General features: G+C 42.9%; 1 protein-coding gene across 13 annotated transcripts in view; it reads left to right on the top strand.

Moving 5' to 3' along the window:
* Positions 1-17,642, top strand: part of MTUS1 (microtubule associated scaffold protein 1) — a 160,410-nt gene that overhangs the window by 133,658 nt on the left and 9,110 nt on the right. For all 13 annotated transcript variants that reach the window (XM_017867216.1, XM_017867224.1, XM_017867221.1 and 10 more), the window contains 4 exons: positions 14,440-14,642; positions 15,797-15,902; positions 16,952-17,025; positions 17,171-17,266. In XM_017867216.1, coding sequence (XP_017722705.1) covers positions 14,440-14,642; positions 15,797-15,902; positions 16,952-17,025; positions 17,171-17,266 — 479 coding nt within the window. The remainder of the gene's footprint in view (positions 1-14,439; positions 14,643-15,796; positions 15,903-16,951; positions 17,026-17,170; positions 17,267-17,642) is intronic.

Raw genomic sequence — 17,642 nt, 5'->3', positions numbered from 1 at the left:
GTGGGAGTTACCCGATTTTCCAGGTGTTGTGTGTCTCAGTTCCCCTGGCTAGGAAAACGGATCCCCTTCCCCCTTGCGCTTCCAGGTGAGGCGATGCCTCGCCCTGCTTCAGCTCTCGCTGGTCAGGCTGCAGCAGCTGACCAGCACCGATTGTCCGGCACTCCCTAGTGAGATGACCCCAGTGCCTCAGTTGAAGATGCAGAAATCACCGGTCTTCTGTGTCGCTCGCGCTGGGAGTTGGAGACTGGAGCTGTTCCTATTCGGCCATCTTGCTCCCTTTTTTTTTTTTTTTTTTTTTAAGACAGGGTCTTGCTCTGTTGCCCAGGCTGGAGTGCAGTGGCACTGTCTCGGCTCACTGCATCCTCCATCTCCTGGATTCAAGCAATTCTCCTGCCTCATCCTCCCGAATAGCTGGGATTACAGGTGCACATCACCATGCTGGGCTAATTTTTGTATTTTTAGTAGAGACAGGATTTCACCATATTGGCCAGGCTGGTCTCGAATGCTTGATTCAAGTGATCTACCCGCCTCAGCCTCCCATAGTGCTGGGGTTACAGATGTGAGCCATTGTACCTGGTCAAATGTCTGCTGTGATCTTTTTAACTGGACAGGTCAAGCACTTTTCCACATTGCCTCACGGTCTCCATTGTGATCACCTTTAATGGGCTGGGGGAAAGTCTATCAAGTGTCCCATAAGTTCACTTACTCATTAAATAGTGTCATAGTATATAACAAGGGTTTCTTTGCCAGGTGTTTTCTCATCCGTTCCCATGGTTTCCACTACTACCTATACAAGAATGACCCAGATTTATTTTTCTGGTCTTCTCCTTCCCAAGCTGCAGATGCGTCTCATTGAGGTGCTGCCCCCAGGTGAGCCAGTCCAGTATAATCAGACCTTCCTGATGACCCAGCCCCTTCCTTCCTGAGCGCCGTGCACCGTCTCCTCATTCACCCCGGTTCCTCAGCTTTGATGATGGTGATATGATTCACTTACCGCCCAAGCTAACAACTGAAATCATACTCCTGTTCCCCCATCCTCCATGTGCATGTCAGTCTGTGTCCTGAATGCCACTTGGATCCATCCCTGCTCAGCATTCTGGCTGCTGCTGCTTTAAGTCCCACAATTTTTCACCTGGAAGATACTGCAACAGCTACCCCACAGGCCACCTTGCCTCCTGGCCTGTGATGTGCACTCCACTTGCGGCCAGGATTAATTATACTTAGAGTAAAGCTGACATGTGTCTCTACTGGACATTTTGTGTTTTGATTTTTTTTTTTTTGGAAGGAGTTTTTACCCTGTCACCCAGGATGGAATGCAGTGGCTACATCCTGGGTCACTGCAACGTCCACCTCCTGGATTCAAGTGATTGTCCTGCTCAGCCTCCCGAGTAGCTGGGATTACAAGTGTGCACCACCACTCCCAGCGAATTTTTGTGTTTTTAGTAGAGACGAGGTTTCACCATGTTGGCCAGACTGGTCTCGAACTCTCCTGACCTCAGGTGGTCCACCTGCCTTGGCCTCCCAAAGTGTTGGGATTACAGGCTTGAGCTACCGCGCCCGGCCTCTACTGGACATTTTTAACAAACACAAAAGACTCCAGTTTGGCCTTGGGGAAAAAAACCCAGACATACTAAGCACACCATTGTGATTTGACTGATTGAAATCTTCCAGTCCAAATTGATGTCTAGGCACTCTTTCCCCTTTATTCACGCCTCCTTTTGCCTCCCAGGTCCCAGCCGTGGATTCATTAGCACCTCTTGTCCACATATTTTGCACGGTATCCTCTCTGCCTGGAGTGCACTCTCCTCTTTCCACTCCCCTCCCGTCGTGGACCCCTCAAACTCCTTCTCATTTACTCAGTTTTTAAGTCTTAGCTAAAATATCTTCTGTTGAATTTCGCCCACATCTTTCAAGCAAGTTAATTGTGCCTTCTCATGTGCCTTTCAAGGCACTTTGTACACATTTAAGATTTTGTTTCTTACAGTGATTTGTTTATAGACCTCTTCTTGCCATCTGGAATTAGGAACTCTTCAAGGGCAGGGCCAGTAGCTCCTTATTTTTATAGCTCTCCCACCTTTTGGTTGGCGCTTACCAGGTGCTTAGACTTCAACGAATGAATGATTTTATTACCAAGGATGGTAGCTAGGGAACGGTAGTTTTCTTCTTAAAATTTGCTAATACTCAGTGTTTTTTTAATGCACAAATGTATTTCTATAAACTGTTTAACATTTCTATGACAAACATATATGGACACAAAGAGGGGAACAACAGATACTGGGGCCTCCTTGAGGGGGGAGGGCGGGAGGAGGGAGAGCAGCAGAAAAAATAACTATCAGGTACTGGGCTTAGTACCTGGTTGATGAAATAATCTGTACAACAAACTCCTGTGACTCAAGTTCACCTGTATCACAAACCTGCACCTGTACCCCTCAACGTCAAGTAAAAGTTTAAATAAAGCAGTCAGAATAATTAAAAAATACAGTCCACATCTTGCAAAGAAAAAATTATTGTCCTGTAGGAATGCATGGTCATAAAGGAGAGCTATAATTCTCTTGGATGCATTGTAGATTATGTCCGACCATCCCAGTTAATCAGAGCATTTTGAAAGTGTCAGCCTTTGAAATAGATTACAGTTAAATTTAAAACGGTCTATATCTGCAGCAGACATTTTGCCTCTAGGATAAGCTTCTTTCTAGAGTCATGTTGAATAAAAACTGGTGCAATAGATGACCGTGGTTATGATCTTTTGGGTTCTTTTTGCTTTTTATTAATGTTACTCCTTGGAATCAGACTTTGCATCTAAATCAGGGGTGTCCAATCTTTTTGCTTCCCTGGGGCACATTGGAAGAAGAAGAATTGTCTAGTGCCACACATAAAATACACTAACACTAGCAATAGCTGATGACTAAAAGAAGAAAAAATCACAAATCTCATCATGTTTTAAGAACGTTTACAAATTTGTGTTGAGCCGCATTCAAAGCTGTCTTGGGCCACATGCAGGCTGTGAGTTGGACAAGCTTGATCTAAATTAATGAAGAAAGAGTTATTTCATATTTCAAAATTATTTTTGAGCTGTCAGAATTAACAGGTAACTCTCACCTTTTTATACATTAGTCCTGATTATTTCTATTTTGTGCAACAAGATTTTAATCCTTAATTCTCTAAAAATGCCTGGTCTTCCCATAATAGTATAAAAAGACCAGTTGGTTTTTTATGCGTGAAAATTATGAGCTAGGTATTACAGTGTTGTGTATTTGCTGCCTACTCATCCCTAACAAACAATGTTCAGCTCTGTCTGTTCATCTGCATTGTATTTAAAAAAATAAATAAATTGAGGCCCAGAGGTTAAGTAACTTCCCAAGGGAAGCTAGAAAGCACAGAGCTTGCCTCAGAACCCAAGATGGCTAGACCACCAATCTTCTGGTAGTCACCACAGGGAACGTCTGATGAAATGATTTGAAAGATTGGAAAATTATATGAAATAAACACTAGTTTGCATTGATAGCTACTTTTGGAATAATTTTCTTCTAATCAAGAGTTTAAGAAATATTGTCAAAATATATCTTACTGAGGAAAATAACTTGCAAAAAAAGTATATTGCCAAAAGCAGTATACACATTGTCTAATCAGCACTTACCCCGTGTCTGTGAACTTCGGACTGCCTCACACCATATGGAATGTGTTGATTCATTCACTGTTCCGTTTTTATCTACAATTTTGGTTTAACGAGGCTATGTATTTAAAATAATTTTGAAACTCTTCACAGGTAAGTCACTTTTGAGTTGTAAAATTCCAGAAGTGATTTTTCTTGAAGTAGGCTCTAATGAAAAATCTATTAATATTCTGAAAACCAACTGTACACCAGAACAGGGCTGTTTATCTCCCTGACTTGTTTGAAGACTGAGTTGATAGGCACCTCAAACTTAGCTCATTCTCTTCCTATCCACATCTGCCCTCAATTTGGACTTTGGTTGGCTATCTTCATAAGTAAAAGGCCATGTTTTCTCACCTGCAGATACGCAGTTTTACCGATGGTACCTGTGTTTGAAACCCACTGAGTGTTCCTCTTTGTCCTGTTACTTGTCCTAACTCCAGTCTCTCAACTTGTGATTTTCCTGATTTAATACCTTATCGTGTAGAATAGTGGTTCCCAAACTTTATTGTGTACGAAAATGGAACTGGTTGAAATGCAGATCCTCAGTTCTCATGCCCGTTGCTTCTGACTCCGTTGGCTGGGGATGAAGTCCAGGAATCTGCACTTTTTTTTTTTTTTTTTTAAATGCCAATATCTCCTATATCCATCATCCTACTAACCCCGCTTTGGGCTTTAAGGAATAGTAACAGGTGCTTCACAATTTTAGAAGGAGAGGCAGCACGTCTAGAAAGATATGTTGATGGGGAAAGTGATCCCTCTTCCTGACCTCTGGCCCTAGTGTCCTCAGGTTAACAGGAGACCAGTGTTTCTTCCCCATTAGCAATATCTGAGGACATCCTTGGCTACCTACAAAGAAAAATAAAGCAGAATGTCTCCCTTAATGGAAATTGAGGAGGAATCTGCACTTCTAATGATCATCCAGGTGGTTCTCATGTAGGTGCCCCAGGACTACCCTTTGACACTGCTCTAGCTGTCTAGAATATTGTTTCTTTTATGTAAAAAAAGTATATATATGTATATTTGGTACATATATTTATATATATATTTGATATATATATATCAAATAAGCATAGTAAGGATAATATGAAGTAACTCCAACTGAATTGAGTACATTCTTACAAATAAGCTTTCAAATGTTACACATGCCAAGGGCTTATAGCAGCCTTTTTGGCCCTTGCGCCCTAAAAAGTGATCCGTCAGGGAGGAGGAGAGGCAGAACAGTACCTGACTCGAAATTGCCCTTTTTTTTTTTTTTTTTTTTTTACATTGAAACTCTTGATGGAAATGGGATTCCTTTAATGTCTGCCTCACTTCTCTCAGGCCTGAATCTTAGAACAGATTGTCCGTTATTCAGCTGTGCTCTCGCCTCCAGCCCACTTTTATTCCTAAATGTTTTCGTTTGTACATGGAGTGTTTGCCGTTGTGATTTAAAAAAAAAAAAAAAAAGAGAGCATCTGTTCTGCAGCATGTTGGCCAGTGAATGAGCTGAAAAACAGCAAGGCCTTTGCAGGCTTCTCTTCAAGGGTGGGAGGAGGAACATTGGCAGGGAAAGGCTAGAAGCTTAGGGGAGGCCCAGCTGGTACCTAGGCGCCACGATGGAGATGGAAGACAGGCTGGCTGAGTGGAATTCTCTTCCCACCTGAGAGTCACACTTTGTCAGCACTAACCAATAGAGCGAGAGAAAGGTCATTTTTTTTACCTGCCTTATCTTGGAGTCTTTTCTACAGTGCTTCCACAAGAGAATTAAGCCCTACTACCCTGAGGCGTCCATGGTACGTGTGAATTAACTTCTCTCTACTCCATCTCAGGCTGGGAAAAAGATCCTGTTTGGTGTTCTGTGCTTAGGCTCTCAAAGAGGCTGGAGTTCTCAGGCTGGGCACAGTGGCTCAAGCCTGTAATCCCAGCACTTTGGGAGGCTGAGGTGAGCAGATGGCTTGAGGCCAGGAGTTTGAGAGCAGCCTTGCCAACATGGTGAAACCCCGTATCTACTCAAAACACAACAACAACAACAATAAAAAAGAGGCTGGAGTTGTAGATCCAGCTCTGCCATTTCCATTCTTCTTTAGTAAAATGGGATGTATGGTAATACCTATTTTATTCATTCAGAGCATTGTTACATTACCTGAAACAAATATGAGAGCACCTTGTAAAGTGTGAACTGAGTTTTAAAGGTGAAGTGGCATTTATGGGAGGATTGATTTGATAGTGCAGGCCCTCTGTAAAAAGCAAGTTCCTAATAATTTATGATTTATGGAAGACTTTGAAATGAGCTCTTATTGATTCGTTGATTTAATGCCCAAGAGCAATCAGAAAGCCATTTGGAGATAATTTTGAAATTCAGAAAAAGAACCTTGTCGTCTACTTGTCTGCAAAATTTCATGGTCATTTGACAAAGTATCTTTAGAGAGGCAAACCCTGGCACTCTGTGAGTAGCGGAGTATTCCACAGGCTGGGAAGACTTTCTACAAAGGGTAATAGTAACTCTGTTTCACTTCACTCTCACCAATCTATAGGGTTGGCCGAACAGGTAGTATTAGTTCCTACCTTCCATATCAGGACACGGAGACCCAGGAAACCAGACATGCCTATTTGTGGGATAGTCTAGGTCCCACCTTTTTCTTCTTCTTTCTTCCACTGCCTGTCCACAAAGCATCAATTTGATGTTTAAAAACAACTTCTTGGTTACCTGTTCAGTGATATTACTACCTCCAGTTTCAAACCAGATTAGACCCTGGCTTAAGGGAGTCACCAGTATAGTCACTTGCCATGGACGTGTGTGGTGATCGGATTTCTCCTCGTAGAATGTTACGACATTATCACACTCTGCAGTAGAAGGTAGTGTCCCTTCCTGGTTCTGGGGGTGGGGCACAAGAGAAGTGAGAGTTTAGCCTGAGAAGTGTATTGGGTATGTGCTGTTGAAGAAAGAAGTCAAGGAGCCCAGAACTGAGAGGAGGAGGCCAGTTTCCCAGGCAGCCAAGAGAGAGTGAGGGGCCCGCTGCAGGCAGAGCTGGAGGCAGACTGCTCTTCTTCATCCTACCTGGTGCAGAGGTGGGGATTTCGAGGTGGGGTGGGGGAGAGTTGCCGCCCACAGCAGCCTGGCCAGAGCGTCCAGGAAAGGTGCATGTATGCAATTTGGGAATGGAATCATCTCTTTTTCCTGTTCGTCTCTTCTTTCTATCATAATCTCTTACGTGGCACTATGAAGATTTGCCTGGCACTTTTCTTTTTATATTTTAGGTCTGATTTACATAAAACCTCCTCCAAATTAGGAAAATTCTATTGCATATAATGTCGAGAACAATAATAGTGGAAGGTGAAGACTTGAAGTGAGTGTATACTCCACCGTAATACCTATGTATGTGCCTGCTTATGCATCAAATTTGAATACTAGGCCAGCAATGCTGCTTGTTAACTGTTATATTTCTGTTACGGAACCCCAAGCCTGTCTACCAGGAAGACTCTTGCAAGCCGTAACAGTTATACAATTTATCTGCAGAGTTACTCTGGTCAGGCACTGGGGTGAGTGCTTCACCTGTGCTATTTCATCCTATAGAGAAGGGACTAATATTATCTCCATTTTAAAAATGAAGAAATATAGGCTTAGGCCAGGTACAGTGGCTCATGCTTGTAATCCCAGCACTTTGGGAGGCCGAAGCAGGCGGATCATTTGAGGTCAGCAATTCTAGAGCAGCCTGGCCAACATAGTGAAACCCTGTCTCTACTAAAAATATAAAAATTAGCCAGGTATGGTGGTGCATGCCTGTAATCCCAGCTATTCAAGGGGCTGAGGCAAGAGAATTGCTTAAACCCGGGAGGCGGAGGTTGCAGTGAGCTGAGATTATGCCACTACGCTCCAGCCTGGGTGATAGAGGAAGACTCCATCTCAAAAGAAAAAAAAAATGTAGGCTTAGAAAGTTTAAGTAATTTGCTCGAGTGATGTAGCAGCTAAGTGGTGTGACTGAGATTTGAACCTGAGTAATTTTGGCTTATTCTACTAGGACATTTATTTATGTTCTTCAGCATTAAAATCTTTTTGGTCGTCTCATAGTGAAGCGTGCTACTCAGATGTAAAAACTAGGAAAGCGCTGTATCATTTCAAAAGAATATTAACAATGTCGGGCCATGGCTGTGTAATGCTTTTCTCTGTGAACAGTACATTTATCAATTAACAAAGGGAAATGAGTCTCTGTGAGATGGAAATAATACAAGTCTGACCTTCCCTTCTGAGAAAAAGCCATGAGGACTAATTAAGTAATGGCTCCACTCCTGCTCTGCAGGGCTCAGTGCTGAAGGACCTGGGAGGACTCCAGCTCTGTTTTCCAGAGATGATGTTTGACTGTGGCGCTGGGCATTTTCCACATATCATCCTGATAATTATTTGAAAAGCAAAACTTAGCATTTCACTTGTTATGATTTTTTTTTTTTCTTGCTCAGCTATCCATGATTTAAACTGTCAGGGAGGGCCACTGGCCTCGAATTCTTCTCAGGTGGTTCATTATAGAGTGAAAATACTGACTTCTAATCTCAATATGGCCTTCTACTTTAGAGATGATTTTGTACATGAGTCTGCCTTCCTTTCCTTCTTCCCCTTTCCTCCCTTCCCCACTTCCCCGCTTCTCCTTTCTTCCTTTCTCTTTTTCTTTTCTTTTTCCTTAAATCCTGAGAACTGTATTTCCTCTTTTAAGCTAGATTGCTGGAGATAGCTTTCATGGTTTACAAACGTGTATACAAAAGTTGCCCAACAGTTCTCCTACAAGCAGTGGTTTGTTGGTGTTCTTAATCATATACCTGCTTTAAAAAAAAAAATCAACTAATGGAATGATTAAAACAACAGAGGCTGGGCGCAGTATCTCACACCTGCAATTCCAGCACTTTGGGAGGCTGAGGTGGACGGATCACAAGGTCAGGAGTTTGAGACCAGTCTGCCCAACATAGTGAAACCCTGTCTCTACTAAAAAATCAAAAAATTAGCCAAGTGTGGTGGCGGGCACCTGTAGTCCCAGCTACTCGGGAGGCTGAGGCAGGAGAAACGCGTGAACCCAGGAGGAGGAGGTTGCAGTGAGCCGAGATCGCACCACTGCACTCTAGCCCAGGCAACAGTGCAAGACTCCGTCTCAAAAAAAAAAGGGGCAAAAGGACTACTTTACCTTTGTGTTTGTGTAATACCTACTTTCAAACAGTCGCATGTATCACTGGGGGAAAGTTTCATGCTTGCTTGATGCAAATTCAGAACTATTTAATGTTTGGTTTTGGCTTTGTTGGGCAGACGTCTGATTAATTGAAAGTGAGTGGAATTCTGGAGAATAAGCAAGAAGAGACTAGACTGAGGATGGGGCGAGAGCACACACAGGTGGCACGATAAATCTCCGGTAAGCTGTAGTCAGTGCACAGGAAAGTCCACGGCCTCAAATCAGGGTTATGCACGCCCCCCCACCGCCACACACACACATTATGTCACAGCTGTCGAGGAGCGCTCTGAGAACCTTTAATACAGTGTTTACACGTGCATCCTTTAAAAAGTTATTCATGAGTTCTTTATGCCAAATAAATGTTTCTTTCGGAGCCCAGGCCAGGTTTTTCAAACTAAAGCCATTAGTGTGAGCGATGACTGCAGCCCAGCTGTTCCCCAGCAGCACACCGGGCCAGTAAACAGAGCAAAGGTCTGTGCACAGCTGCAGGCTGATGTCACCGTCTGGTGCTGGGCCTGCCGCTTTGGACTGTTGCAGTAACAGCAGTGAACCTCCCGTTCCCCCATGTGACCCATTTTCTCCCTTTCTCCTTCCCGTTTCTTCCCATGTGTCCTCCCTTCACCTCACTTATGGTGGCCAACAAAACTTCAGAGCTGCCCTTTTTTTTTTCTTTTTTTGGTAAACAAAGGAACAGCCCTGTCCCATGGCTAATGGGAAAGGACTTTTGTGTATCCTATTTGGTTTTAAAGGCTGATGTGCCATAATTATGTATTCAGACCAACAGTATTTTTATTATAAACAGATGCGTTAAAATCAGCCAGGGTAGCCTGCTGTTAACGTCTGCGTCAAAGCTCTTCTAGCCCAGGGCTTGAAGGCAGTCTCTTGTTTATTGCTGAGTCCCTGAGTTCACTTCAATGTTTCTGTCCCGGATATGAGCTTCCAGATGGGTTCAGATCATGTTCTTACTTTTCATTTTCTAACTTTGGAAATATCTGAAATTTTAAGAGAAGCAAGTGAAAAGGCTGCATGAAACTAGAATTTCTCTGACTAGAAACCTATTTGATGCCTTCACCAGTGGCTTGCGAAGTTGTAGGTTTTCATAGAAAGTTCTAGTATGAGATTCACACGAGGAGCGTTCAGAGTCAGAAAGTTACTTGGCAGAAGGTTTACTGTGTTTACTCGTTTGACTAACATTGGACGTCTTGAGTCATTTTTTCTTCTGTGGTTACTAGTGTAATAGAAGGAAAAGTGAATGTGAAGAGAATGTTCTCCAGCAGTCAAGACCATCACTATCTTTGACTGAATTCTTTTAAATGAAAAAAAGAAAAAAACTTCCAACAGTCAGGACCATCACTATCTTTTACTCAAATTTTTTAAAGGAAAAAATAAAAAAATACTTCCGCATCAAGCTGTCACTATCTTTCTAAATTCTTTTAAAGGAAAAAAAAAAAAAAAACTTTAATGTTCAGTCCTAAAGGTCTTGAGTTCCATGCGATGGCTCCTGTAATCTGGCCTCCGTCTGTCTTTATGGGTTCTATCTTTTCTGCTTTGTGAGTTTCTTAGTCACCAAGGCTCACCATTCCGTCTCCCACCATTGGTCATACTGGGATAGGATTTTCACCCTTGATGCCAGAATTTTACTTCTATCACATGGCTCAATTTGAAAATCTGCTGACCAAATCATAACCACAGTGATGTACTCATTAGGATGGCTGTTATATATATTTGAAAAACTAAAATAGGTTCTGGTGAAGATGTGGAGAAATTGGAACCATTGTGTGTGGTACTGCTGATGGGAATGTAGAATGGTTCAACCACTGTGGAAAAGAGTACTATAGTCCTTCAAATAATTAATAATAGAATCGCCATATGAGTCAGCAGTTCTTTCTGGGTATGTACACCAAAGAATTGAAAGCAGGGACTCAGGCATGTATTTGTCCCCTGGTGTTCATAGCAGCATTACTCACAATAGCCAAAGGTGGAGGCAACCCAAGTGTCCTTGAATGGTCAGTGGATGCACAGATGTCATCAGTACGTACGATGGAATATTATCATTATTATTATTTGACACAGAGTCTTGCTCTGTCGCCCAGGCCGGAGTGCAGTGGTGTCATCTTGACTCACTGCAACCTCCACTTCTTGGGTTCAAGCAATTCTCCTGCCTCAGCCTCCCAAGTAGCTGGGACCATAGACATGCACCATCATGCCGGGCTAATTTTTGTATTTTAGTAGAGATGGGGTTTTGCCATGTTGGCCAGGCTGGTCTCGAACTCCTGAACTCAAGCGATCTGCTTGCCTTGGCCTCCCAAAGTGCTGGGATTACAGGCATGAGCCACTGCACCTGACCAACAATGGAATACTATTGAGCCTTCAAAAGGAAGGAAATTGTGACACATCCCACAGCTTGGATGAGCCTTGAGGACATACGCTAAATGAAATAAACAGTCACAACAGGACAAGTACTATATGAGTCCAGGTATATGAGGTACTGAGTGGCCAGATTCATAGAGAAAGAAAGTAAAATGGTCGCTGCCAGGGCCTTGGGGAAGGGGAGGGGATGGGTTGTTACTGTTTAATTGGTATGGAGTTTCAGGTTGGGGGGTAACGTTCTGGAGAATGGATCATGGCAAAGCTTACACAACAATGTAAGGGTATTTAATGCCACTGAATTATACACTTAAAAATAATTGTTAATTTGATGTCAACTTCATCACAGTTTTTTGTTTGTTTTTGTTTTTGAGATGACGTTTCTCCCTGTCGCCAGGCTGGAGTGCAGTGGCGTGATCTTGGCTCACTGGAACCTCTGCCTCCCAGGTTCAAGCAATTCTCTTGCCTCATCCTCCCAAGTAGCTGGGATTACAAGCACGCGTCACCATGCCCAGCTAATTTTTGTACTTTTAGTAGAGACGGGGTTTCACCATGTTGGCCTCCTTCTTGATTTTTTGACCTCATGATCTGCCCGCCTTGACCTTCCAAAGTGCTGGGATTACAGGCGTGAGCCACTGTGCCCAGCCCTCATCACAGTTTTTATTTTTTGTTTTTATTTTAATTGTTTTAAAAATCTGACCAAACCTTTGGTCCACCCTGACTGGATGTAAACTGTCCTGAGTGCCACTCCCTGGGCCCTAAGGTCTGGCCTGGTCCTGCCACTTCTCTGTCTGTGTCTCTTCCAGCAGAGGCCCCGTCTTGCGCCATTCCAGCCCTGGCACAAGAGACAGCTTGGTGGGAAAGAAGGGACACAGGCTTTGGGTGCAGACAGAATCAGAATTCAGACTGCTCACCAAAACCCGTCCTCTCACACTTGCCAGCTCTGTGCCTGGGGAGATGATTTAGCCTCTCTGTGGCAGATTCCTTATTTATATGTTGCCCAAGGTCCTCTGTGAGGGTTAAACAAGATAAGGAGCCCCATTCTGTGCCAGGCACCGAGAAATAGTTTTTGTTTTGGGGATTTTTTTTTAATGTTCATTCTTTGCCCTTCAATAAACATTTGTGGATTTATTTAATTTTTAAGGGTTCTCTTTAGCAGATACTATCCCTGCCATTATTTCGATGTAGCCTCCTTTTCCTCTGAAAGAATACTGATTTGGGCCAAGTGACTTGGGTATTTCTACCACCACATGGCAGGTTCCTGAGATAACAAGTCGACAACATTGTAGGAAATTTTCCTAAGAACCTGCCATTTTCATATTCCTTAGGTCAAATAATTATTGATCTAAATTGTCCTTTTCTCTGCCCTAAAATAATCTTCTTCCTTCAACAACTCCTGATATGTTATTCCTTTCCAAAAGAGAGGTGAGGGTTAATTTAACAGATTTGCCAGCAACCCTGTTGTATTAATCCATGGGCACTCTGGGGGTGTGGACAGCATGTGTACCCCTGACAATTACAGTAGTACCCTGTCTGCCTGTATTTACATCTCGATGATGGAAGACTGGGAATGTCCAAAGTCAGACTTCCTAAGGAATTCATGATTTGCTAGGATTTATTGTAATGTGTGTACATGTATCTTTTGGTGTGTTCTGCCATGTATTATATTGTTAGTCATTCTATTTTTGGTAGTTGTAGGGAAGAGATAAGATGCTGTAATTTTCTATTATGTTTATCAGATTACTTTGCCCTTTTAAAATATATTAACCAGGAGACCAAGGCAGGCGGATCACGAGGTCAGGAGTTCGAGACGAGCCTGACCAGTATGGTGAAACCACATGTCTACTAAAAATACAAAAATTAGCCGGGCGTGGCGGCATTCACCTGTAATCCCAGGTACTCAGGAGGCTGAGGCAGGAGAATCACTTGAATCCGGGAGTCGGAGGTTGCAGTGAGCCAAGATCGTGCCATTGCACTCCAGCCTGGGTGTTAGAGCAAGACTCCGTCTCTCTCTCTGTCTCTCTCTCTCACTCATATATATATATATAAAGTTTTTTTAACCTTTCATTTTATAATTTTTTTTTTTTGAGATAGGGTCTCACTCTGTTGCCCGACAGTTGTGCAGTCATGGCTCACTGCAGCCTCAACCTCCTGAGCTCAAGTGATCCTCCCACCTCAGCCTCCTCGGTAGCAGGGACTACAGGCTCACACCATCATGCCTGGATACATTTTTTTTTTTTTTTAATTTTAAGAGATGGGGTTTCCCTGTGTTGTCCGGGCTGGTCATGAAATCCTGGGCGCAAATGATTCTCCTGCATCAGCTTCTTAAAATACTTGAATTATAGGCATAAACCACCATGCCTGGCCTATGTGGGCACTTTTAAGATGTGTTTTTATTTCCTAAGATATTTGCGCTCTGGTGATTTGTATTTAATAGAGACTAATATTTCATTTTAATTAGTTTTGAAATAACAAATTATAATCAGCTCAAATTAAGCACAAGCTTAAGGTCCACTAGTTTGTTATCCCTGGTCTGTCTTGCTCTTGTATGAGCTTCTGCCACACTGGCTGTCTGGGAGACGGAGGAGTCGCTTGTCCTAAGAAATGTCTCGGCCTGGCCGAGGCTCTCTTCTTGACCACTGCATTGACTGGTCACCACATGAGAGGGGATCTTTCCTTGGAAACCTGGCTCTTCTGAAGTACTTCTCTTACTGCTTGGGAGTCACTTTTTTGAGTGTGTGTGTGTTAGTTGGGTAGGGGGAGCGGTTTCCAGATGGAGTCTCAGTCTGTCACCCAGGCTGTAGTGCAGTGGCATGATCTTGGCTCACTACACCCTCCGCCTCCCGGGTTCAAGCAGTTCTGCATCACTCTCCCAAATAGCTGGGATTACAGGCATCTGCTACCATGCTGGCTAATTTTTGTATTTTTAAGAGGGACAGGGTTTTGCCATGTTGACCAGGCTGGTCTTGAACTCCTGACCTCAGGTGATTCCCGCACCTGGGCCTCCCAAAGTGCTGGGATTACAGGTGTGAGCTACCATGCCCTGCCCTCGTGTTCCTTTTTACAATTCAGTTCCATACTATTACGTTTGAACATATGGTCACCAGAGACCCGAGACATCGTGGGTTTATGCTTCAGGTGTCATCACAGCTGTGTGTGACTGCAATGAATATAGGACATTTCACAAATAAAATGACCTCTTCCCTCTTCTTTCTCATCTGTTTTCAGTCACTGCTTCATCCACCTGTGAGAAATTAGAAAAAGCCAGGAATGAGTTACAAACAGCGTATGAAGCATTTGTCCAGCAGCACCAGGCTGAAAAAACAGAACGAGAGAATCGGCTTAAGGAATTTTATACCAGGGAGTATGAAAAGCTTCGGGACACTTACATTGAAGAAGCAGAGAAGTACAAAATGCAACTGCAAGAGCAGGTCTGTGCTTTTGCAGCCAGAGCTTGTCTGAGGCCTCTGCTGCTTACTTGAATCCTGATTGCTATTCACATCCTTGATGAGCTTCTCTTTGTTTTTTAGTCTAATAGGTATAAAAAGTATGTTGCTGTTGTTTATTTAAGACAGAGTCTCACTCTGTTGCCTAGGCTAGAGACTGGAGTACAGTGGCTTGATCTTGGCTCACTGCACCCACCGCACCTCCTGGGTTCCAGTGATTCTCCTGCCTCAGCCTCCTGAGTAGCTGGGACTGTAGGCACCCACCACCATGCCCAGCTAATTTTTGTATTTTTCGTAGAGACAGGGTTTCACCATGTTGGCCAGGCTCGTACTCCCAACCTCAGATGATCCACCCGCCTCGGAAACAATGTCTTTTTAATTGAATAGTTTTCCTATGACCAAAGCAATGTATGTATGTTAAGTGAAAGAAGGGAAGAAAAGGAGGAGGAAAAGATAAAATTGAAAAACAACCCTTTCTTTCTACCCAGAAATAATCCCTTATAAACATCCTGGTGTTGTGCTGCCAAACTATTGTTTTGCATTTTTTTAAGTGGCATTTGTTTAAATACCCTATTTTTTTTCACTGAATAGAATATCAAACCTTTCTAATTTCATAGCTCCCTTTTTAACTCAGTTTTTCATTTAGTAATTATCTGCAGAGTGCCTACTCCAGGCTAGGTACGTGCTAGGGCCTGAGTGGTCAAATGACAGGCACAGAGCATGACCTCATTCCTGGTCATTCCTTGGGACTGATGCAGCCATTTCCATCCATCACTCTGGAGAGCCTCTATGTCTGCGTTCCTGAGGGTAGGGAAGGAGACAGAGGAGAGTTGAGTGGTGAACCCCAGTTGGGTTGCTCTTTATGCGTTCTTTGTGTGTGTCTAGAGACAGAGTCTTGTGACATTGCCCAGGCTGGACTTGAAGTGCTGGGCTCAAGTGATCCTCCACCTCTGCCTCCTGAGTGCTGAGGTTACCAGTGTGAACCACTGCCCCGGCCTTTGTATGTGTTGGGGGAGCCTTTATACTACAGCACAAGCTTACCTGTGAAGCTGTGAAGTCTCTTAATGTGGTCGCTTTGCTTATTCCACTTAGGACATTTGGTTTTACTGTTAAACCACGGTTTTGTTTGTTTCTTATAGTTTGACAACTTAAATGCTGCTCATGAAACCTCTAAGTTGGAAATTGAAGCTAGCCACTCGGAGAAAGTTGAATTGCTCAAGAAGGCCTATGAAGCCTCCCTTTCAGGCAAGGATGCTTTTTTTCCTCTTTAAACAGAATAAAATCTGAAGGAACCACGTGATATGTTTTAAGATGGAAATGATTCTTAACTTTCTGCTTCAGCAAATGCCCTGTGGTGTTCAGGGTGGGGTGTTCTTGGTTCCTTTTTGCATTGTTCATTGTTAACAGATGCCTTTTCCCACTAAGGATGCAAATAATAGTTACAAATGCCAGCCTGGTGTTAAATAGAATGGGCTTCGGAAGATTGTAAAGGCCATTTTGGGGATGGTGGTTGCCGGCTTAGGTTCCTGGGAAGTTGAAAGTAAAAGTTTCTATCTTGTAATCCACAGTAAAGGATCCACCCCAAGTGCTCCCGCACAGCAGCAGAGCTGTGAAATGTCGATGTCACTTACTGAATAGAAAACGAGTCTTTTCTATTTTTCATCTTTCATTCAGTGGAAGGGTGTAAGCCACTGCTTTCAGAACAGAATCGGCAGTGTTGCTCAGTCTTTCTACTAAACCAGTTACATCTTACAGGGCAGCATGGACGTGTGCTGGGAACTGGCTGTGTGACCTTCAGCAAGAACTTTCTCACCAGAGAAATAAGAGTTGCCCAAAGTCAGGCAGAGATGATAATGTGTAAAAGTGACTGGCTCTGGGCACACTTTTAGGAAACATTGTTTTTCTTCCTTCCTGCTAGAAATGAGTGTAATTATAGACTTACGTTTAGGTCATGAAGAGGAAATTCAGGAGAGCACAGGGTTTCCAGACCAGGAGTCTGGAGTGGCATTTATGAGAGCCTGCCCTGAAATGGCACTCAGTGTTTTCCTAAGGTCGCATGGCCTCTGTGGGCCTTGGTGGGCCTCAGTGCTCTCAGTCATAAAATGGGAATGTCCACCCACCTCTCAAACCTATTTTGAGAACAGATGGCCAGTTTACATAAAAGCATACCATAGATGTAAAGTAACATCATATGGCTTCCTTGTCAACCCCTGCATCTATGTGCTTTCACCGTTGTAGAGTACCTTGATCTTATAGAATGTTACTGTCTCAAAAATATCCTCTTATCTTCCCAGAAATTAAGAAAGGCCATGAAATAGAAAAGAAATCACTTGAAGATTTACTTTCTGAGAAGCAGGAATCGCTAGAGGTGGGTGAATGCCAATATCCCAGCATCCCCACAAAAAAAGGATCATTTTGATTTTGTTTGGTTTTAATGTTTCTGTGTATATATGCTGAGTTTCTGGGGTCTTCTTGTTAACTTATGTTCCACATTTCATTGTTTTGTGTTTTAGAAGCAAATCAATGATCTGAAGAGTGAAAATGATGCTTTAAATGAAAAACTGAAATCAGAAGAACAAAAAAGAATAACAAGAGAGAAAGCAAATGTAGTAAGTTGTGTGTGCTCCTTTATCAGGATGGAATTTTTCTTCTTAATTGCCTTTTAGAGTCATTTAAGTACTCAGCAGCCAGAGAAATAACACAGGTTTGGAATCCTTTTCATGTCTGGCAATGTGCTTTCTAAGGTGTGTAAAAGAGCTTCTTTGCTTACTGGTGTCTTGTTTTGCCATCCTAAAATCTGACATACACATGAAGTCCAGGATGTTTCTGGTGGTCTAAGCTAATACCTGTAGAAAAGGAAGGAAACTACCAATTAGGATTAGGGTTTTATGTCAACGCTTTATTTTTTTTAAAAAAAAATCACTGTATTGAGATGTAATTTACAAACTACAAAGTTCACTCTTTTTTTTTTTTTTTTTTTTTTTT

Source organism: Rhinopithecus bieti, unplaced genomic scaffold (assembly GCF_001698545.2).
Source record: "Rhinopithecus bieti isolate Rb0 unplaced genomic scaffold, ASM169854v2 scaffold_2888, whole genome shotgun sequence".
Classification (NCBI taxonomy): Eukaryota; Metazoa; Chordata; class Mammalia; order Primates; family Cercopithecidae; genus Rhinopithecus; species Rhinopithecus bieti.
The sequence above is the reverse complement of the archived record's forward strand: the minus strand, read 5'-3'. Positions and strand labels throughout refer to the sequence as shown.